At 45.1% G+C, this 22,638-nt stretch overlaps 1 protein-coding gene across 2 annotated transcripts in view; it reads right to left on the reverse strand.

Moving 5' to 3' along the window:
* The window catches only part of PKD2L1 (polycystin 2 like 1, transient receptor potential cation channel), a 47,943-nt gene that overhangs the window by 16,276 nt on the left and 9,029 nt on the right, over positions 1 to 22,638 (reverse strand). For both annotated transcript variants that reach the window (XR_014564036.1, XM_083738313.1), the window contains exons 2-7: positions 16,308 to 16,421; positions 12,214 to 12,341; positions 9,943 to 10,196; positions 6,524 to 6,748; positions 5,132 to 5,360; positions 1,946 to 2,116 (exon numbers count right to left, since the gene is read on the reverse strand). Coding sequence is in view for 1 of the 2 variants with exons in the window: in XM_083738313.1 (XP_083594439.1) it covers positions 1,946 to 2,116; positions 5,132 to 5,360; positions 6,524 to 6,748; positions 9,943 to 10,196; positions 12,214 to 12,341; positions 16,308 to 16,421 (1,121 nt within the window). In the remaining variant the exon portion in view is untranslated. The remainder of the gene's footprint in view (positions 1 to 1,945; positions 2,117 to 5,131; positions 5,361 to 6,523; positions 6,749 to 9,942; positions 10,197 to 12,213; positions 12,342 to 16,307; positions 16,422 to 22,638) is intronic.

Below are 22,638 nucleotides of genomic sequence, written 5' to 3' on the forward strand. Positions count from 1 at the left end.
TCCTTCGGCAGCACAGCCGCAGTACGGCCTAGCGGGAGCGGTGGCAGTAGGCAGAGGGGAGGCCCCAGGCAGAGACACTCAGTTTGGCAGCCGCGAGGAGGATGGTGGCAGAAGGGCCCGAGGCTCCCACCAGTCCCGGCGGGGAGGGGTTCCTGGGGACCCAGGCTGGTGAGAAGAGGCTGGAAGGGGCCGGGCCAGGCAGCCAAGCAACACAGTTCGAGCCTCCCTCCTCCCTGGCCGGCAGGGAGGGAGGGAGGGAGAGGAGCTGCTTGCTTTGAAACCTGGGAAATTTAAGGGACATCCATCAATAAGGGACAGCAGTGCTGGGATAAGGGACTGTCCCTCCAAATAAGGGACGCTTGACAGCTATGGTTTCCAGTTGCTGTGGTACGGTTGCCACCCATCCTGTATAATACAGGATCATCCTGCATTTCAATATAAAATACTACACTCTGTATTCATTCAATGCAGCATGTCGTTTGCCCTGTACTTCTGCTCTGCTGTGTGCCTCGGATGTGACTTCTGGTGTTTCACGAGGCACCAGAAGTTGAGTTGGGGACCATGTGGTGTGGGTGCTGGGCACCCACCCAAAAATTTAGGTGGGTGCTCGAGCACCCAGGGCCCCCTAGAGATGGCAGCCTTGGAGGGCAGGGGAGAAGATGAGGGTGAAGGAGACTGAGCGGAGATATGATAGACATCTTCAAGTATCTGAAGGGCTGTCACATGGAGGAGGGAACAAGCTGGTTTTTTTCTGCCCCGGAGAGTGGGACCAGAACCCATGGCTTCAAGTTACAAGAAAGGAGATCACAACTAAACATCAGGAAGAACTTCCTGACAGTAAGAGTTGTTCAACAGTGGAACGGTCTCCCTTGGGAGGTTGTGAACTCTCCTTCCTTGGAGGTTTAGAAGCAGAGGCTGGGTAGCATAGATGCATCAGTTGAGATTTCTGCAGGGCTTGGGTCAGATGGCGTTTGGGGTCCCTTCCAACTCTACAAATCTACGATTCTATGCATAATATAGATGCTCCATCCTAGGAGTGCTGGAATCTTTGGCTGACAACAGACGGATTCATAGTCAGGAAGCCAAGTTTTTATCTTGTAAATCGCCCTGTGATCCTCAGATGAAGGGCAGATAGATAATCAGATAGATAAATATATAGGTGTTAGATGATAGATAGATGATAGATAGATAGATAGATAGATAGATAGATAGATAGATAGATAGATGATAGATAGATATAGATAGATATAGATAGATATAGATAGATAGATGATAGATAGATGATAGATAGATAGATGATAGATAGATAGATGATAGCTAGATAGATGACAGATAGATAGATGATAGATAGATAGATAGATAGATAGATAGATAGATAGATAGATAGATGATAGATAGATATAGATAGATATAGATAGATAGATAGATAGATAGATAGATAGATGATAGATAGATGATAGATAGATGATAGATAGATGATAGATAGATGATAGATGATAGATGACAGATGATAGATAGATGATAGATATAGATAGATAGATAGATAGATAGATAGATAGATAGATAGATGATAGATAGATGACAGATAGATAGATGATAGATGATAGATGATAGATGATAGATAGATAGATAGATAGATAGATAGATAGATAGATAGATGATAGATAGATAGATAGATAGATAGATAGATGATAGATAGATAGATAGATAGATAGATAGATAGATAGATGATAGATAGATAGATGATAGATAGATGATAGATAGATGATAGATGACAGATGATAGATAGATGATAGATAGATAAATAGATAAATAGATAGATGATAGATAGATAGATAGATAGATAGATAGATAGATAGATGATAGATAGATAGATGATAGATGTTAGATAGATGTTAGATAGATAATAGATGATAGACAGACAGACAGACAGACAGACAGATACCTTGATCCAGGCAAAGAACAAGTTCACAGCGTTCATGTTGTTGTACTGAGTCTGCCAAAAAGCCAGGAATTCAAAGTCCGCATAGATGCTGGGGTTTCTCAGAAGCTGTCCCATCAACCTGTTGACCTCAATGGTGCGAAAGATGTGGAATCCGATGGCTACAATAGAAAGCTGAGGGGAAAACCCTGGGATGTAAAGGAAATTCTACAGAGAGTGGAGCCTCATCATTCTTTCGGACTTTCTGTAGCCATATTGCTCGACTACACCAGGGTGGGGAACGTCACATATGACGTCAGGTGTGAGAAAGGTTGGTTTGGCCCAAAAGGACTTTGACAGCACTGCTGGGTGTCGGGTGCTTTAGAACTGCTGAACAAATTGTTTTGCCAGCCTTGTGCTTGGTGCCTAGGAAAGATACCACGCCCTATCACACCCTCCCAATGAAGGTTCATTAGGTGAAAGTGCATTTTCGAATGAAGACTATTGGGGCAAGGCAGTTTCTCTTGTCGCCTGCTAATTAGTCGAGAAACAAATGTAATTTCTGCAAAGGTGAGGTTGCACTCATTCTTAACATAGTCAGCTGCTTCGCATATTGCATACCATCAGTGCCGGATTTACATATAAGCTAAACAAGCTATAGCTTAGGGCACCACTCTCTTGGGGCCCCCCAAAAAATTAAAGAAAAAAACCCTGGATGTACATTTCTAAAATATAAGATAAAAAACAAATAAAACCTACATGCAGCAGGTATTGGTGTTGTGTTGGCTCCTATGATGTAAGTCATGGGCCCCGCCTGCTAACCTGCTCCCTAAAATATCACTGGTTTGCTGATTTCTATATATAGGGTATCTACATTCTGCAGGGAATGGTTGCAGGGCAACATGTAGCATGCAGCTGCAGACTGCAGGGCAGCACAGTTGAATGTAGGCCAAGCTGTTGTAAGGTAAAGGTAAAGGGACCCCTAACCATTAGGTCCAGTCGTGGCCGACTCTGGGGTTGTGGCACTCATCTCGCTTTATTGGCCGAGGGAGCCGGCATGTGGCCAGCATGACTAAGCTGCTTCTGGCGAACCAGAGCAGTGCACAGAAACGCCGTTTACCTTCCTGCCGGAGCGGTACCTGTTTATCTACTTGCACTTTGACATGCTTTCGAACTGCTAGGTTGGCAGGAGCAGGGACTGAGCAATGGGAGCTCACCCCATTGCGGGGATTCGAACTGCTAACCTTCTGATTGGCAAGCCCTAGGCTCTGTGGTTTAACCCACAGCGCCAGTCGCGTCCCTTAGGTTGTACCTGTTACCTAATATTAAAATACATATTTTGTTATGTGCAAATGGCTTTAGATACCTATGAGGTCCATCAATTATCCTATAGCATATATTCAACACAAAGAACAGTGACAATCTGTTGTTGACAAAGGACAGCTGGACATATAAAGGGCCCCATTACCTTCAGTAGCCTAGGGCCTCATGAAACCTAAATCCGGCCCTGCATACCATCCAAGTGTCCCTGTTTTCCAGGGACGGTCCCAGATTTACAGAAGCTGTCCCGGTTTCTGATTTTACTCCAGAATGTCCCGCTTTTCCTTAGGACATCCCTATTTTCATCAGATGAATGTCGGAGGGTATGTTGTTTCCCTGTCTTTCTCTGATCTGCACTGCTCTCCTTGTCAGCTCCCGGACAACCTTAGTCTTTGGTGGAGGGGCGGTTGCAGCCTCTGCCTGCCCCTCTAAAAGTGCAGAGGTATCCAGGAGGGATCCAGGGATCCAGGAGGAGCTGCTTTTGTCTGGAAACCCAGTGTCAGGAGTCCAGGTTCTCAGCTTGATAACACAGTAAAGGTAAAGGTAAAGGTACCCCTGCCCGTACGGGCCAGTCTTGACAGACTCTAGGGTTGTGCGCTCATCTCACTCTAGAGGCCGGGAGCTGGCGCCATCCGCAGACACTTCCGGGTCACGTGGCCAGTGTGACATCGCTGCTCTGGCGAGCCTGCACCAGCACAGCACACGGAACGCCGTTTACCTTCCTGCTATAACGCGGTACCTATTTATCTACTTGTACTTTTTAAGGGTGCTTTCGAACTGCTAGGTGGGCAGGAGCTGGGACCGAAGACGGGAGCTCAGCCCGCCGAGGGGATTTGAACTGCCGACCATACGATTGGCAAGTCCTACGCACTGTGGTTTTACCCACAGCGCCACCCGCGTCCCTTGATAACATAGTAAGCGGAGCTAATTAAAAAGGAGGCTTTATTGCAAAAAAAAAAAAAAACCAGATAGCTCCGGGCGGCTTGAACAAAGCCTGCGGCACCATTATTCAAGACGACCCTTCTGAAGACTGAGTGACCAGAAGCAACTGAACTTTCGCTTCTGACGTCTTTTGTTTTGCTTCCTATCCTGCAGCACTCTCATTCGTCGAGATCTCGGACTGAGTGGGTCAGCTCCCGCCTCTTCCCCATTCTCTGAGAGGCTGTCTCTTCACTCTTCCTTGCCTGTTTGTGCTTCCGGTGAGCTTTGACAGTGTTCTAGCCTGCTCTCCGTTCCTGTCTTATCAGCTTGCATATCAAGGTCGGGAGGAGCCGGAGTATGCAGCTGCTGGTTTTCCTCTGTCTGACTAACATCAAAGCAGCCTTTCTGTTCCTGGCTGTTTCTGCATTTAGCTGCAACCTTTCGCTTGGAGCTGACTCATTCCTGACACCCAGAGAGGGGCGGGGGCCATACCACGCTTCAAGGTGTCAATCTCACAGGGGAGACCTCCTTGATGTGTGTCATTAGGTCCTCTTCTCCTCGGGCTGACCCCAAACAGTATACAGTGGTACCGCGGGTTACATACTCTTCAGGTTACAGACTCCGCTAACCCAAAAATAGTACCTCGGGTTAAGAACTTTGCTTCAGGATGAGAACAGAAATCGTGCTCCGGCGGTGCGGTGGCAGCTGGAGGCCCCATTAGCTAAAGTGGTGCTTCAGGTTAAGAACAGTTTCAGGTTAAGAACGGACCTCCGGAACAAATTAAGTACTTAACCTGAGGTACCACTGTATAGCTCAGCAGGCAGGCTGATGGTCAAATTAGTTTTCCAATAACTTGTCAAGCCCTTCATCTGTCATCAATAAAAGTTGTGGCCTTCTTGACCCAACCTATGTGTCTTTCCTGTGTAATCATTCAATGGTTCGTTCAATATGAATGGAAAGTAATCTCACCAATATGACAACGATGTCCAAGATGTTCCAGATGCTGGTGAAGTACTTGAGCCTGTGAATGCGCAGCTCCAAGATCTCTTCCACCACGTAGTAGAAGATGAAGACGCAGAAGACGATCTCGCAAGCGACAATGAAGAAGTCCCAGGTGCTGACGTAGCGGAGGAGCTTTACTGTTCGGATCTGCCACGAAGGGATGGCTCCACCGGTGGCTGGGAATTCAATCACTAACCTAATATGGAGGGAAGAGAATGTGTATGGGCAAAAACCAATGCTGCATTTTCCATTGACGTGCCTCAAAGAAGAATGGCAGATCAATAGGCGTATATACAAAACGTGATTGAAAGATGAACTCACCCACTCTGCATATTGGTTTTGTAACTATTTTGCAGTCTTTGGTAATAATTCTTATTAGTTTTCAATTTCATTCCAACAATAGCCTCATTATAACAATGCCAAATTATAATACAATTACTAATACAATTACTAATACATCCTGATACCAAATTAAATAATAATAATAATAATTTTTATTCATACCCTGCCCTCCCCAGCCAAGGCCGGGCTCAGGGCAGCTAACAAGCAATAATAAAAACAAGATGAACGAATACAACTTAAAAACAAGATTAAAATACAACATTAAAATATTGAAGTATTAAAATATTAAAATGCAGCCTCATCACAGGAGAAAGGAAAAAGAAAAAAGAAAGAGGGGGAGGGAATCAAATTGGCTCCAAGCCAAAGGCCAGATGGAACAACTCTGTCTTACAGGCCCTGCAGAAAGAAATCAGATCCTGCAGAGCCCTGGTCTCATGAGGCAGAGCGTTCCACCAGGCCGGAGCCAGTGTTGAAAAGGCCCTGGCTCTGGTTGAAGCTAACTACAGTGGTACCTCGGGTTAAGAAGTTAATTTGTTTTGTAGGTCCGTTCTTAACCTGAAACTGTACTTAACCTGAAGCACCACTTTAGCTAATGGGGCCTCCTGCTGCCGCTGCACGATTTCTGTTCTCATCCTTTAGCAAAGTTCTTAACCCAAGGTACTATTTCTGGGTTAGTGGAGTCTGTAACCTGAAGCATATGTAACCCGAGGTACCACTGTAATTTAGGTGACCCCCCAGCTGTCAATGTTTTCCTTTTTTTAAGGGAAATTCCCTTATTCCGAATAGGATTCCTCGCAAGAAAAGGGAAACGTTGACAGCTATGACACACCCCCCCCCCCGCGTGCTAGAATTGATGGTTTAACGATTTTCTTTATTTCTGCGTTCCAAAATCTTATTAATTTCAATCGCACTCCAGTCGAGATAACAATTCCTTATACAACAACTGCAATATTAGCAACTTCCCTTTGTATGGACACATTAAATGACATATGAAATGGGTAATAGATGGTCACTCACCTCAGGACGCAGAAAAGGTTGATATTGGCATTGTACACAGAAAAGTCAATGAAAACCACGCGAGTTCCCCGATTGAGCCACAAGTTTTCTTTCAGGACTCGGAGAGCTCTAGCGCTTTCCCGACGGGTCATTTTGAGATCCATGTAATAACCTCCTCCGCTGTAACTTGTCAGCCGGCCCCAGTGAGAGGAACCATCCAGCTCTTCCTCTGTGTGGTACTGCCACCTGCACACAGAAGATGCAACAAGAGAAAGAGGGGGCTGACGGACAAAGCCGAAATGTTATCTCTTCCAGACCCGGGATGCCATGTGCATATTGCACATGAATTCCCCCCACCTCAAAAAAAGATTTAACTTAATGCCCCAGAGGTGCACACAACCAGAACACAGTTCTTGGGACTCTGGCCAATATTCTTTACATCAAATATTTTCGGAACCCTTTACGCGACGTTGGCTCAGTCTGCGCCGAAACAAGGCATGGAGCGAATGCGCAGGCTTTCAGAACGGAGATTATGGGTGGACTCTTTGCCCCCCCACAGGTCCTGTTCCTCCTGTTTGGCTCCATGGTTAGGCTTAGCATGTTATCCGAACCCCAGGTTCATGGTTTTTCTAAAGCTAAGAACTATCACCTTGAAATTAACTTTGGAACAGCTCATTACTCAATGGTTCTACTGTGGGCCGGCCCATCTATTAGTCTCCTTGAGGCAGTTGCCTCAGGAGTCAGGCTGGGGAAAGCTGGGAGAGGTGGCAGATCCGGGGGCCTGAGGGTCATGCCACTCGCAGCCTCCTGCACTTGCGTGGTGAGTTTCCGCCTCCCCCCTCAGAAATAAAGACACAAGACACTGGAGTTTAAGGTTAATGGGCAAAATAGGCCACAACTTTATTGATTACAGGAATTGAGCGGTATTGGCTTAGGCATTGGTCCTATCAACTAACCAGCTTCAGCCTGCTAGCTTGAAGACCGGCAAGGGTTAACCACCAGTAGGGGGAGTCCTGCTGATGTACATCAACTAGGTAGTCCCCCGGGGTCACCGGTCGGGGGCGTGCCTTAGGCCCACACCTCCATAGGCTTCGGACAGAGCAACGCCCCCCAGAATCCTTTATTGGACTACCCTTCAATTTGGGGGAAGGTGATGGTGCTCCCTTCCCACCCTTTCATCTGATAACAATACCCCTACCAATGCCTAACCGCCAATGCCGAGGAGGTTGTGACGATTTGCTACGAGGTAGGCGAAAAACCAAATGGCTGGTGCCAATTTGCCAAGTGGAAAAAATCCTACCAGGCCCCTTGATGGCGACCAACCGAAGTCCATAGCAATGTCAGAGATCTGAACCTAACGGGTGGGAGGGTGGGAAAACCTAAGCAGCTGGAGCGAGGAAAGAGGGAAATCCTTGGCCGCGCCAGCCCTAAATAGGACGGGCCACGCCTCCTGGACCAGCCAATTGGCTGGCCAAGGAGATGACGCGACCGAGGATTCCCCTAGTATCGCGGGGAGGGGCGTGAAGCCCGCAACCCCACCTCCTCTCTAGTACGGAAGTGGCTTTGTCACACACAGCTGCCATTTCAGAAGAGCAGGGCTGCTGCCTGCTCTTTACTGGCCTCCTTTTCTCTCCCTGCCACCTTCAGCGTGTCAAGGCCAACCCAGGCCACCTCCAGTCGCCTCAGGCGGCAGCAGAGGCAGCATGAGTGTATAGCAATCGCATGCGTACCATTTTCTGTTTTGCCTCAAGTTGCAAAATGTCTTGAGCTGGCCTTGGTTTCACTGTTACCTGCTCCTGGTGGCTAAGAAACACCACCAGGCTGGGAATCACCTGTCCCTGCTTGCACTGATCGTGTCTCAGAATAACCTTCCTGACATCCCACCGGCTACCAAACCGGAGGTTCCCCCTCCCATGCCAACCGCAGACCCTCCAAAAGTGCCTATTTTCTAGGGGCAGTCTTGGATTTACAGAAGCCATCCTGGTTTCTGATTTGATCCTGGAATGTCCCGCTTTTCCCTAGGGCGTCCTTATTTTCATTGGAGAAATGTCGGAAGGTATGGAGTTATGTGACCTCCGAGCCAAGGAGATAAGTAACTATACAACCAAGGCAGCCCTGTATAGGGAAGTTTTAAAAAAGGGTTAATGTATTATTATGTTTTCATGTATTTTGAAACCTGCCCAGAGTAGCTGGGGCAACAGTCAGATAGGTGGGGTATAAACAGAATAAAATAATAAATATAATAAAAATAGAGTGGGACATGCCTATTTTCATCAGTAAAAGGTTGGAGGATATGAAGGTGTAGACATTACTTTTGCTTTCCAACCAGTGCCTGATTTACAAGCTAAACAAGCTATAAAGGTAAAGGTAAAGGTGCCCCTGCCCGTATGGGCCAGTCTTGACAGACTCTGGGGTTGTGCGCCCATCTCACTTAAGAGGCCAGGGGCCAGCGCTGTCCGGAGACACTTCCGGGTCACGTGGCCAGCGTGACAAAGCTGCATCTGGCGAGCCAGAGCCGCACACGGAAACGCCGTTTACCTTCCCGCTGGTAAGCGGTCCCTATTTATCTACTTGCACCCGGAGGTGCTTTCGAACTGCTAGGTTGGCAGGCGCTGGGACCGAGCAGCGGGAGCGCACCCCGCTGCAGGGATTCGAACCGCCAACCTTTCAATCGGCAAGTCCTAGGCGCTGAGGCTTTAACCCACAGCGCCACCTGCGTCCCAAACAAGCTATAGCCACCCCAAAAAATAAAGGGGGGAAAACTGGATGTACAGTGGTACCTCAGGTTAAGTAGTAAATTCGTTCCGGAGGTCTGTTCTTAACCTGAAACTGTTCTTAACCTGAAGCACCACTTTAGCTAATGGGGCCTCCTGCTGCCGCCGCGCCGCCGGAGCACAATTTCTGTTCTCATCCTGAAGCAAAGTTCTTAACCCGAGGTACTATTTCTGGGTTAGTGGAGTCTGTAACCTGAAGCGTATGTAACCTGAAGCGTATGTAACCCGAGGTACCACTGTACATTTCCAAAATATAAGATAAAAAACAAATAAAATAAGACCAACATACAGTAACAGTGTTTTGTGTTGTGTAGGCTCCTGTGATGTAAGTCTTGGCCTGCTAGCCTGCTCCCTAAAATATCACTGGTTTGCTCATTTCTATATATAGGGTGCCTACATTCTGCATGGACTGGTTGCATGGCAACATGTGCAAATGGCTTTAGATACCTATTATGTCCATAAATTACCATATAGCATATATTCAACGCGAAAAACAGCGCCAATTTGTTGTTGACAAAGGGCAGCGGGACATATAAAGGCCCCCATTACCTTCAGTAGCTTAGGGCCTCATCAAACTTAAATCCGTCCCTGTTTCCAACAGTGGAGAGGATAACCAAGCTCTTAGTTTGTGAAACTCAAGAAAGGCAGAAGTTATGATCTACTCACGCTGTTCCATTGAGGAGCCCAAAGGGGGACCTGTCCTCCTTCTCCTCGCTGTAGACATCATAACAGCCAAAAATGTCTTCCTTGAAGTCTTCATGCACCACACACGAGTTGTTCTGCACCTTCAGTTGACGCATTCGTGGGACCCCCAGCAGCAAGTTCTCGTAATAGATGTACGACTGAGTGTTGTGGCCTAGAGATTCGTTGTTGTACCATTTGGTCCAATACAAGCTGTCCAATAAAGGGCCTTGAGTATACTGTGGAGATATGCAGAAAGGGGCAAGAAGAAGGACATGAGATCTAAGACAGCAACAACACACAGAATGGCCGGAGACTGGAAACTAGGGTTGCCATATTCCCCAAATCCACACAAAGTTGTTGGAACTTTTTGGGGGGAACATCCCCCCCATCAAGTTTTTGGGCTTTTCTTGGATTTTTAAAGCATTTTATAAAAAAGAAATCAAGCAGATAAGAGTTATGACTCTGAGCACCCAAGGGTGGGAGGGTCCCTTTCTGTGTCCTGGGGGAAGTATCTTTGCCAACGGGCTACTAGCTGATATGTGCACAAATTGCTAACGCATGATGGCATGGGCTGTGTGTACATTTTCTCACATAGCTCATTGTGCAGTCACCAACACAACTGACTCCCAAGTCCAGGCAGGCTTAATGTCTATACAAATTGAAAAGGATGGAGGTCTATAAACTGGACAGGAAAATGGGCTTTCAGGTGGAAAAATCAAAACTGGAAACAGAGTTGCTAGAACCCAATACTAAGAATTTGTCAAAAATGTATAACTTGCTGTTGAAGTGGAATACGCAGGATGAAACAGTGAAATCAGTTATGATTAAGTGGGCTCAAGATATTGGTCATAATATTTTGTTTGCTGACTGGGAAAGGTTGTGGACCACCGGCATGAAATTCACGGCGTGTAACGCCTTGAGAGAGAATATTATGAAAATGATCTATAGGTGGTACATGACCCCAGTCAAGCTTGCAAAAATTTACCACTTACCAGATAACAAATGTTGGAAATATAAAGAAAATGAAGGCACATTCTTTCACCTCTGGTGGACATGCCCAAGGATTAAGGCTTTCTGGGAAATGATATATAATGAAATGAAAAAGGTATTTAAATATACTTTCCTGAAGAAACCAGAAGCCTTTCTCCTGGGTATGGTAAGCCACGTGGTGTCAAAGAAGGACAGAACTTTTTTTATGTATGCCACTACAGCAGCAAGGATCCTTATCTCAAAGTATTGGAAGACACCAGATCTACCCACTCTGGAAGAATGGCAGATGAAGATGACGGAATATATGGGACTGGCAGAGATGACGGGCAGAATCCGAGATCAGGACAAAGAGACAGTGGAAGAAGATTGGAAGAAGTTTAAAGACTATCTTAATAAATACCATAAAATTAATGAAGGCTAAAAAGATATGGGTTTAAAAATTAGTGGTTTACAGGGGAATTGATTTAAGGAAAAAGAACAGAATTAATAAAAATTATGGGAAATGTGGGAATGGATTTGCTGATAAGATAAATGAGATTAGAATACAGAAGGGGGAGGTGTGAGGAGGTCGGTGAAATTAGGATTAGAAATTATGGTTTGAACTTATACCTGTTTTTGATTTTTTTGTTTGTTTGTTTATGTTTTTACTGTTTTTTGTGTCTATATGTGTTTTTTTTAAAAAAAACTTCAATAAATATCATTAAAAAAAAATACAAATTGAAAAGGAACCCTGAGCAGCTGGGATGAATACGTTGTTCTATTTCCGGCCTGGGTCTCTATCATTCGTAAGTCCATACCATTCATTTTCTCCCTTCATTTGAATGTTTAAACAAGATTCTTCAAAGATTGTTTTTAAATACACATTTTATCACAAAAATACATATTTAAACATGTATTTTATAGCAATATTTTAAAGTGCACATTTAAACCTAAAATGCACACATTTCTTCTTTTTTAAACATTTTTGGAGCTAAGAACTGTTTTGCAAAGTTCGGAGAGGTGCAAAGTCCAAAGAATGGTTGCATTTTGATCCACGTGTCCTGGAGGCACAAATTTGCTTTCAAATGTGGACCGAATGAAAATTCTCCCCTGTTCCTGCTAATCCATTTTGAGCTGTTGGATGAACAGCTTTCAGCTGAACCTGTGCCGATTTGTAACGGCCAGTTCAAGCCAGTTAGTTATGATAGGCCAATTTACGAGAGCCACTTTCAGTTTGCTAGGAAAAATCTGACACAGGAAACACAGAGCTTGTTGGGTACTCACTCGCCAAAAGTCAGCCATGCTTCCAATCTCCTGGAAAGAGATACCACTGTCCGTAGAAGTTTCCAAGAAGAGTTCGGACATCACTTTGGTGTAGTAATAGGCATTTGAACTTGTCATCCCATAAGTCACTAGAGATAAATCAGGTTGGGGAAAACAGCACACAATTCAATAGGATTTAGACATTCATTCCACCTGACTGGCTTAAGTACACAATATTAGAGCTGGAAGGTAAGTTTTATTATACCAATAAGTTGGAAGAATGCAGATTCTTCCCCATTGATCAATGGATTGACAGTATGACAACACTCATAAAGTATGAACAGACTGCTTAAAGATTTAGATTTTGTTCGGATAAATATTACAACATTTGGAAAGAGTTCGTACAGGGCGAAGTATGCAATTAATATCTACATACATATTAGGATAATAACACTATATAAGAATGCATGGGAGTATATTATATTGCTGGTGGGGCTGTGGTCTAAATCACTGAGCCTCTTGGGCTTGCCGATCGGAAGGTCGGTGGTTCGAATCCACTCGACGGGGTGAGCTCCCATTGCTCTGTCCCAGCTCCTGCCAATCTTGGAGTTCAAAAGCATGCCAGCGCAAGTAGATAAATAGGTACCATTGTGGCGGGAAGGTAAATGGCGTTTCCATGCGCTCTGATTTCCGCCACAGTGTTCCATTGCGCCAGAAGTGGTTTAGTCATGCTGGCCACATGACACAGAAAGCTGTCTGCGGACAAACGCCGGCTCCCTCGGCCTGAAAGCAAGATGACTGCCACAACCCCATAGTCACTTTTGACTGGACTTAACCGTCCAGGGGTCCTTTACCTTTACCTTTTTACCTGATATACACACACATTTTCCTCACGCCCCACTTTTTTCCTCTGTATCATTTTATTTCTTAAAAAATGAAATTCTTTCAATAAAATATTAATATTTTTTTAAATTGGCATTTTTTATTAGAGTATTTCGAGGCAGGAAGGGGAAGGGGTTTGAGTGACAGGAAAATCTTTCTCAGGTAGCATCGATGATACAGAATTTACAACAAAGGCAAAATCTTGATGGCGCCTATATCAATAAAAATATGAAAGATTTCGACTTTTATATCAAGAGGAAGTAAACAGCATTAGTAAGCTCTGTGGCTCAGGCTAAAATCGCAGGCTATCGAAAGCACCTGATCTACAGATTAGCCAGCACTGCAGCAGTCAAGGGTTGGCGCCCTCCCTTTCTGCAAAAAATAAAATAAAATATCCTTAACACATTTTACAGTTTCCAACATACAATAGATCCTAAAGGGACCATTTAACGGGCAATGATGCATTTAGGACAGATCCTTTGGCATATCAGCATATGGTGACTGGGAGTGGACACCGAGACCATATAACACCAGTCCTGAAAGACCTACATTGGCTCCCAGTATGTTTCTGAGCACAATTCAAAGTGTTGGTGCTATATATTTTTTTTTTGGGGGGGGGGGGAATGATTGAATTTCTATGACCCACAAATAACCCAGAGATGCATTTTAAATAAAAAGACACATTCTACTCATGTAAAAACACGCTGATTCCCGGACCGTCTGCGGGCCGGATTTAGAAGGCGATTGGGCCGGATCTGGCTGCCAGGCCTTAGTTTGCCTACCCATGCCCTACACACTGCAGCCAACACACTAACGTGCCACAACACACAGTTTGGAAAGCTCTGATCTACACCAAAACGGGAGGTAAGAAGCTTCACCCTTAAACATATAAGTAAAGGTAAAGGTACCCCTGACCATCAGGTCCAGTCGTGACCAACTCTGGCGCTCATCTCGCTTTATTGGCTGAGGGAGCCGGCGTACAGCTTCCGGGTCATGTGGCCAGCATGACTAAGCTGCTTCTGGCGAACCAGACCAGCGCACGGAAACGCTGTTTACCTTCCTGCAGGAGCGGTACCTATTTATCTACTTGCAGTTTGACGTGCTTTCGAACTGCTAGGTGGGCAGGAGCAGGGACCGAGCAATGGGAGCTCACCCTGTCGTGGGGATTCGAACCACCGACCTTCTGATCGGCAAGTCCTAGACTCTGTGGTTTAACCCACAGCGCCACCCACGTCCCCTCAAACATATAGCAGCAGTGAAAGTTTTTCTTTCACACGTGAAGTGATATAAGGGCTTGTGTGACAAGAAATCATCCGGAATTATGGCCATAAACATCGTTTGGGATTGTCATGGCCATTTTAACCAGTCCTAGCGCTAGGACAAATGCCTCATCCATTCAGCAAAGGGTCAGGTTGTGCTTGCTCCACTAAGACAGGGATCAAACTTATCACATGCATGCATGCACTCAGAGACACGTAAGCGCTGCCTAAGCTGTAACGTCAATGGCAGGATTCTCAGTGGGGAGAAAACTCGATAGGCATCCTACAAAAACAACACATTTTCAAAGCTCCTCTTTTGCCCAGGTCAGAACATCATTACTGTATGAGAAGAGTGATTTGAGCTTTGTCCCCCTGTTTGCAAGTGATAACTATTATTGCCATACCTGTTCCGCCGTGGAGTGCATGAAATATAATCTGTTGCCCTATGAGACATCACAGGTGCACCTTTGAGATAACAATAAATCTTCCCAAAACAAACAGCCATTGTTGTGCCCACACAAAGTGGTTTAGTATTTGGCACACAGCTGCATTCAATCTACCCAGAGAGCACAATAGGAACGGCCATCTATGTTATCGTTCAGACCATCCTTCCTGCATAGTTCTTTGCGATGGAAAGGGGGGAAACATCAGGGTGTTGTGGAAGTTCTAACCACGCATGTCAAATTCTGAGTTGATGCAAGAAAATATGGATGTTCCTATGAAATGAGAAAGGGTCGTTCCTTCCACTACAACAGTGCCCCCCAAACTTGGGTCTCCAGCTGGTTTTGGACTACAATTCCCATCATCCCTGACCACTGGTCTGCTAGCTAGGAATGATGGGAATTGTAGTCCAAAAACAGCTGGAGACCCAAGTTTGGGGAACACTGTCCTAGCATAAGGTTACCAGATTTTTTTTCAATGAATCTGGGGACACTTTTCAACTTCAGTAGGAATGATAGGATTTTGTATGGGGACTGATTTGTAAATCCAGGGACTGTCCCCAGGAAATGGGGTCATCTGGTAACCTTACCCTAGAAGAACCAATGAATTTGTGAGCAGGAGAGGAAGGAGGGGATACCAAGAAGGCACCATTGCTTTCTCTTACCACAATCCAATCCAGGAAGCCAAGTTCAAAGCTTGTGGGTTTGGCATCATTTGAGACAGCCCCATGGTTACCATGGAGGTCATGAAGTTCTGAGCTACTCTCAACAAGGGTGTCCCAGTGGGAAGTCTCACTGCTTTGGGGCAATGAAGGGGACAGTATGCCAATCGGATTCCTGTTCTGTCCCAAACACCCAGCCTCAGAAACAAGCACTAGAAACTGAACACTTAAACACCTGGTAAGGGAGAGCTGGACCATAAAGAAGGCTGATCGCCGAAGAATTAATGCTTTTGAATTATGGTGCTGGAGGAGACTCTTGAGAGTCCCATGGACTGCAAGAAGATCAAACTTCTCCATTCTGAAGGAAATCAGCCCTGAATGCTCACTGGAAGGACAAATCGTGAAGCTGAGGCTCCAATACTTTGGCCACCTCATGAGAAGAGAAGACTCCCTGGAAAAGACCCTGATGTTGGGAAAGATGGTGGGCACAAGGAGAAGGGGACGACAGAGGATGAGATGGTTGGACAGTGTTCTCGAAGCTACCAGCATGAGTTTGACCAAACTGTGGGAGGCAGTGGAAGACAGGAGTGCCTGGCGTGCTCTGGTCCATGGGGTCACAAAGAGTCGGACATGACAAAATGACTAAACAACAACAACAAGGGAACTAGGGTCCCAGTAGACTACAGTATCTCTGCCTCCCTATCCCTGGGGCCCAGTTTGCTGCTGCATGGAGAACTCATCTTTTCAAAAGCCACCATGTTGAAATGCAGGGTGCAAGTGTAATGAACCAACACAAGCCATCTAAAAGAATATTTGCCCCTCATTGGGCTGGAACCAATACTAAAAAGGAAAAGCAGCCCAGGCAAACTTACATAAACAGATATCCACCAAGAATACAATGTAGACCAACAGTTCGCGCAGTGTGGTCTTTACGTAAAGCTCTCGGTTCTCAGCGGTGTTTTCCGTTAGTGTGGTGCCCCAAAGTCCTGCAAAGAGAGAGAAAAGGGAAATAAGTGATTAAACGTGCTTCTGTATTCACCTATTTTAGGTGCTAATCCACAGCACAATTGCCCCAGAGGGCTTCATCTGATGTGAGCAGTACAACCCCAGAAAAACTGAGTGAAAGCTTTCAGGGCTGCTCACAGGAGATACTTGGGGTGTATATATGACAGGCCCCAGCCCAGCAAGGACCCCAGATTCTTAGCTTTCTTTCTTTCTTTCTTTCTTTCTTTCTTTCTTTCTTTCTTTCTTTCTTTCTTTCTTTCTTGTAAGTTAATTAGTCACTTCTAAAGAAAGTTAGCCCCTTCATGGATCACTGCCTTGTTGTGGCGAAGGGGCTTGAATAACTCAGAGAAGCTATGAGCTCTGATGCCGTGCAGGGCCACCCAAGACGGACAGGTCATAGCCGAGAGTTTAGACTAAATGTGATCCACCTGGAGAGGGAACTGGCAAACCACTCCAGTATTTTGCCAAGAAAACCCCGTGGACATAAAAAAGGAGAAGCTTTGAGAAGAAAGTGAGCATTTCCAAGGCATGCTCTGGTTCATGGGGTCACGGAGAGTCGAACCAGACTAAGACGACTAAACAACAACAAAAGAAAGTTATAAAACAAAATGCAGAGGCAACTCTAAGGCTTCAGCACTTAGCAGGCAGCACCTTTGCTAAGGACACATAATCACTTCAACACTGTTGCCAAACAATCCAAAGAAGGAATGCTGGGATTTGAAAAGGGGCCCCCTACCAGAGCAGCAACCTCCCAAGAGAAACTTCTTGTTACTGCTATTCTAATGCTGAATAGAGGAGGATACTGGAGTGGTTTGTTTAAGCACCTTCCTTGTATCTCATTCACTCTTCAAGGGTGCTGTCTTTACAGAATAAAGCACAATGACTTGGCTTTGGTGTGTTGTAGTCAGAAGCAAGGCTTTTTTCAGCCGGAGCGGGCCGGAGCACAGTTCCGGCACCTCTAAGCAGAATGCCATTGAAGGGTGGTGCTCCCCCCGCCTGCTTCTTGCCTTTACGTACTTCTGAGAAGCCCAAAACGAACATTTCAAGTCAAAATGGAAGCTGACCAGTGTGTGAGAGTCTACAGGAACTAGCTCTTATAAATTAAATAGCGGTTCTTATAATGACCAGTTGGAGTGGAAACCAGTAGCAGTCAGTATGGCAGAGCATCCCCACTCCTCCTGACGGTGAGGTCAGTGCAATGCGAGGACACTAGCGGGAGCGATTGGCTCTGCTGCTGTGTTAGCACCATGCTGGTCTAACATTATCCCTCCCGTTCTACATCCTGGTAAGCCACAGTGATGCAACTAACCAGGGCCCAGGTGAGTGTCATTTCGGCCGAGCTGACGGGACGCATTCTGCTCCCCACCCCTTCCACTGAGGCAGCCTGATGGAGCTCATGCACTTGGCTGCCATTCCAGATTCAAATCAAATGCTCTTTCGTGCTCCCAGTGGTGCCAAACCTGAGCCTAAGAACATGGGCTGGGATCTGTTTGAACATTGTTTTCTTTCATCAAGTCGCTGTTTCATCAGCTAACAAGCTGATGAGATAGTTCAGACCATTAATGGCTTCTTCGTTGCCTCCTCCTCCTCCTCCTTCTTCTTCTTCTTCTTCCTACTTAAACTTTAATCTGGTGCGCATGTGATTCCCCACTTAAAAGCCCAGTAGGTGTACCGACATCAATAGCTTAAGGGTTTCCATTCCTTTAATATAGTCTCAAGTGGTTCAGCTCTAAGGACACCTGCTATCAGCGATCTGCGATGGATATTGCTCCACACCCCTACTCAAAAGCACTAAGTACAAGAACAGAACAAAGTGTGCTGTAATAGGGAATGCTAATATATCGTGCGAAGACAGAAGTGACTGGCATGCTCTGGTTCCATGGGGTCACGAAGAGTTGGACGTGACTAAACGACTAAACAACAACAACAAAATATATTGTGCGAGTGAAGCTTTTTCCTCCTTCCTACTCGCGCTGCAAAAGCTTCCTTATCACGACACAAGTTTGTCTCTGTGTTGAGATGGCCTCTGGAGTCCTCTCCTCACTGCCACCATCAGAATTAAGGCAGGGTTTCTGATTTTAGTCCATTGTCTGGAAGGACAGGGTAGTGAGTCTTTAATTCATTAATTCAATCTATTGGTATCTGTGAGATATGAAAGACATTGGGTTCACTCGCAGGTAATAACCCTCCATCAGCTATGTGGATCCACATGAACAAATAAACATGTTTCTGAATGTACATTCCCATCTGGATTCAGTCTGGTACGATAAAAAAATGTGTTGCGTATCGTGCAGTGTTAAAAACTCTACTAGTATCCGCAAGGCTACTAGTTGGGCTCATGGGTTTCTGGCTTAGGGATATTGTATTTAAAAGTGGTGGTGGGATTTTCCCCTAACCTTGACTTTTCTGTCTATTTTCAATACATAATGATTTCTCACGATCATCCTTGTTAGTGTATCAGTTGTCTATTATTTGCAGAATTTATGGGGGGGTTATGTTCTTGTTGTTTTCCTTTCTGTCTTAAACTGCACCTGAACAATTGTGCCAAGAAAGAAAGAAAGAAAGAAAGAAAGAAAGAAAGAAAGAAAGAAGGGTCACGCTTCTCGTGAGGATTGCTGCCTGAGACTACGGTGGCACCAGACAAATATCCCTTCTCATTTCTCCAGGTCTTTCATCTCTCCGTTTTATCAGACCAACTTCCATGCAACTTTCTTTTATCTGTTGCCTTTTGATTTCACATGTGCTATTTGATCAGAAAGTTGGGTTGCATTTTATCGCTTTACAGTCATACCTTGGATCCGAAACGCCTTGCGAGTCCCAAATATTTTGGCTCCCAAACGCCGCAAACCCGGGAGTGTTCCGGTTTGCGAATGTTCTTTGGAACCCGAACATCCGACACGGCTTCTGCAGCTTCCGATTGGCTGTAGGAGCTTCCTGCATCCAATCAGAAGCTGTGCTTTGGTTTCTGAACATTTTGGAAGTCGAACTGATTCTGTTTGACTTCCAAGGTACGACTGTAATTATAAGCCACCCTGAAAATAGTTTCCTTGCAGATACACTCTGCAAGAGACCATTATGTGTGGTCTCTGTTGGTAGAGCATGAGACTGTTAATATCAGGGATAACGGACAAAGGTATAGCAAGAGAAGATCAGAAAATATTCCTCTATGCCACAGGAGCGGTAAGGATCCTAATTGCTAAAAACTGGAAAAAAGAAACCGTGCCAACAAAAAAGGCATGGCGAGACAAACTGTTAGAGTATATTGAACTGGCTAGATTAACAGAGGCAACTAGAGATCACACTAGACAAGAGTTTCAAAAAGCATGGGGAAAATGCAGAGAACACTTCACAAAACAGTGCTCTGGACTTGTTTTGATTAATGTCTGCAGGAGACTTTGTGGATACAGTGGTACCTCGGGTTAAGTACTTAATTCGTTCCGGAGGTCCGTTCTCAACCTGAAACTGTTCTTAACCTGAAGCACCACTTTAGCTAATGGGGCCTCCACTGCCGCCACACGATTTCTGTTCTCATCTGAAGCAAAGTTCTTAACCCGAGGTACTATTTCTGGGTTAGCGGAGTCTGTAACCTGAAGGTACCACTGCATTTAAGTTACAATTCGAAAAATCTTAATAATTATTCATAAAGGAAACAGTTTACAAGAAGTAAATAAGGAGGCCAGATACAGGATAAAGGAAGTCTTTTATTTCATTGTTTGTACTGTGTTTGTTATGCTCACTGTATGTTATGTTCCCGTTTAATGAGGGTGGATTGTGTATTGGGGGGGTGTGCGGTTTTTATGTTATGTTGTAAATAAAATTCCAATAAAAATTATTTTTAAAAAAGAGAGACAATATCAAGATCATGGGTTCAAGTTCCACGTAGGCAAACGATTCCTGCATTGCAGGGGGTAGGACTGAATGACCCTTGTTGTCCCCTCCAACTCTACAATTCGACAATTCTGTATTATTTATTCATTTACCTATAATATTAATTTCCCTTGACAGAGACTCAGGGCGGCTTATAAATAAAAGCAAGATGCATGGAATGGTCTACAAAGGTTAATAATACGTTACAGTTTCGTTTTCTACACACCTATGCCCAGGGTTGTATTTCTAGGAAACATTCCAGATTACATCACCTGTCTGAGGCAAAGTGAGCTCCAGTTTCCGAAAGCTAAACAACAAGTCTACTAGCTTGTTGTTACTAAACTTGTTCGGTTTTACAAAATGAAGGAGGAGATATTAGTATAGCATGCAGGCCGACCTTGTGCATGTTTAGTCAGACGTTAAGTTTCGCTGTGCAGAGTAGCATTCACTTCCAATAAAGTGTGTATGTATAGATGGGGTTTGCAGCCGAACAGTCCCTGACCTTAAAGGGACGTGGGTGGAGCTGTGGGTTAAACCACAGAGCCTAGGACTTGCCGATCAGAAGGTCCCCGCGACGGGGTCAGCTCCTGTTGCTCAGTCCCTGCTCCTGCCAGCCTAGCAGTTCGAAAGCACGTCAAAGTGCAAGTAGATAAATAGGTACGGCTCTGGCAGGAAGGTAAACAGTGTTTCTGTGCATTGCTCTGGTTCGCCAGAAGCGGTTTAGTCATGCTGGCCACATGACCCGGAAGCTGTACGCCACCTCCCTTGGCCAGTAAAGCAAGATGAGCACCGCAACCCCAGAGTTGATCACGACTGGACCTAATGATCAGGGGTCGCTTTACCTCTACCTTAGTCCCTGACCTAATTTTGTTTCAAAGTTTTTGTCTTCCCTGTGGCCAGAGGTATGCTGAAAAAACTGTGGTAACAGTGTGTGTGTGTGTGTGTGTGTGTTTATTAGTAAAATGTGATGCTAACAGCAACTGGGTGAGGGGTTCATCACAACCCAATGAAAATTGTCCTCTTTAAGAGCACCTTTTATCATATGTGGTGGAACTGTAAAAAGATAAAGGGATTCTCGGAAATGATATACAATGAATTTTTAAAAAGTTTAAAATAACCTTTGCCAAAAGACCAGAAGCCTTTCTTTTAGGAATTTCAGGTGTAGATATCGAAGGATTTGAGAAGACTGTTCATGTATGCGGCTACAGCTGCAAGGATGCTGTTTGCTCAGTGATGGAAAGAGGACAAGAGGCCGACAATGGCAGACTGGCAGATGAAATTATTGGACTACACAGAGATGGCCAGATTGACTGGAAGAATCAGAAATCAAGAGAATCGAAACTTCAATCGAGAATGAGACAAATATAGATTGTGTTTAAAAGAATACTGTAAACACTTTGGCAGCCTTTGAATAACACTTGCAATGTTCCGAAGACTTTGGATCTATTGGAGGACTATAATTCGGATGAAATTTGATGAGCATTCCCTGAGTTCCTTCCTCGAAGTGTTTTTTTACAAAGACACTGAACAACAATGGGCCCAGGACAGAACCCTGCGGCACCCAAATTGCCACTTTTCCCCAGGTTGGACAACGCTCCAGTAACCAGAGGATGAACGTTGGAGCAACTTTTTCCGTGCCATCTCTCTGTGTTTCAGGGAATCCACAACCACTGTTTCAGTAAGAGCACAAGTGTCAGCCAGAGGTCATTCCTCGAGCCAAGGGAGCTGGAGTCATGCCCTGAAATTGCTTTGTAATTTACAGGTGAAGCCTACTTTGAAAGAAAAACATTTCTGGGCAGTGGAATGGAATGGCTCAGACACCTTCCTAGAAAACCAAGTTCAGTTCTGCTTTTGGGGATGACCAAGAGAAATCCAAAGACCGATGGTTCTATTCAAGCTGAGAGTCTCCATCCTTATATTGAATACGACCAGGGAGGGTGGATGTCTTTGAACCCAACTCGCTGGGGCGCCCCTGAGAGGCTGGCACCCTGGTGTGACGCACCACTAAGCCCTATGGGAAAGATGGCTCTGAGTCTAATATAATCTGTACTGATAATCAGTCACATCTAACCTCAATTTCATTGTTCCGCAAGGGACAATGACAATAAAGATATCGTATCGTTCAAGCCACAAGGACTAATGGGAGCCGCCCAGAGTAGTTGAGGCAACCCAGTCAGATGGGTTCCATAGAAACAATACAATTATTATCTGTCTATCACATCCATCTCATACATAGCATACATAGTTTCTTCCTTCCCATTTTATCCTCATAAGATCTGTGTGAGGCAGGTTAGGCTCAGAGACTGTGACTGGCCCAAGGCCACCCAGTGA

Source organism: Podarcis gaigeae (assembly GCF_964106915.1).
Source record: "Podarcis gaigeae genome assembly, chromosome: 5".
Lineage (NCBI taxonomy): Eukaryota > Metazoa > Chordata > Lepidosauria > Squamata > Lacertidae > Podarcis > Podarcis gaigeae.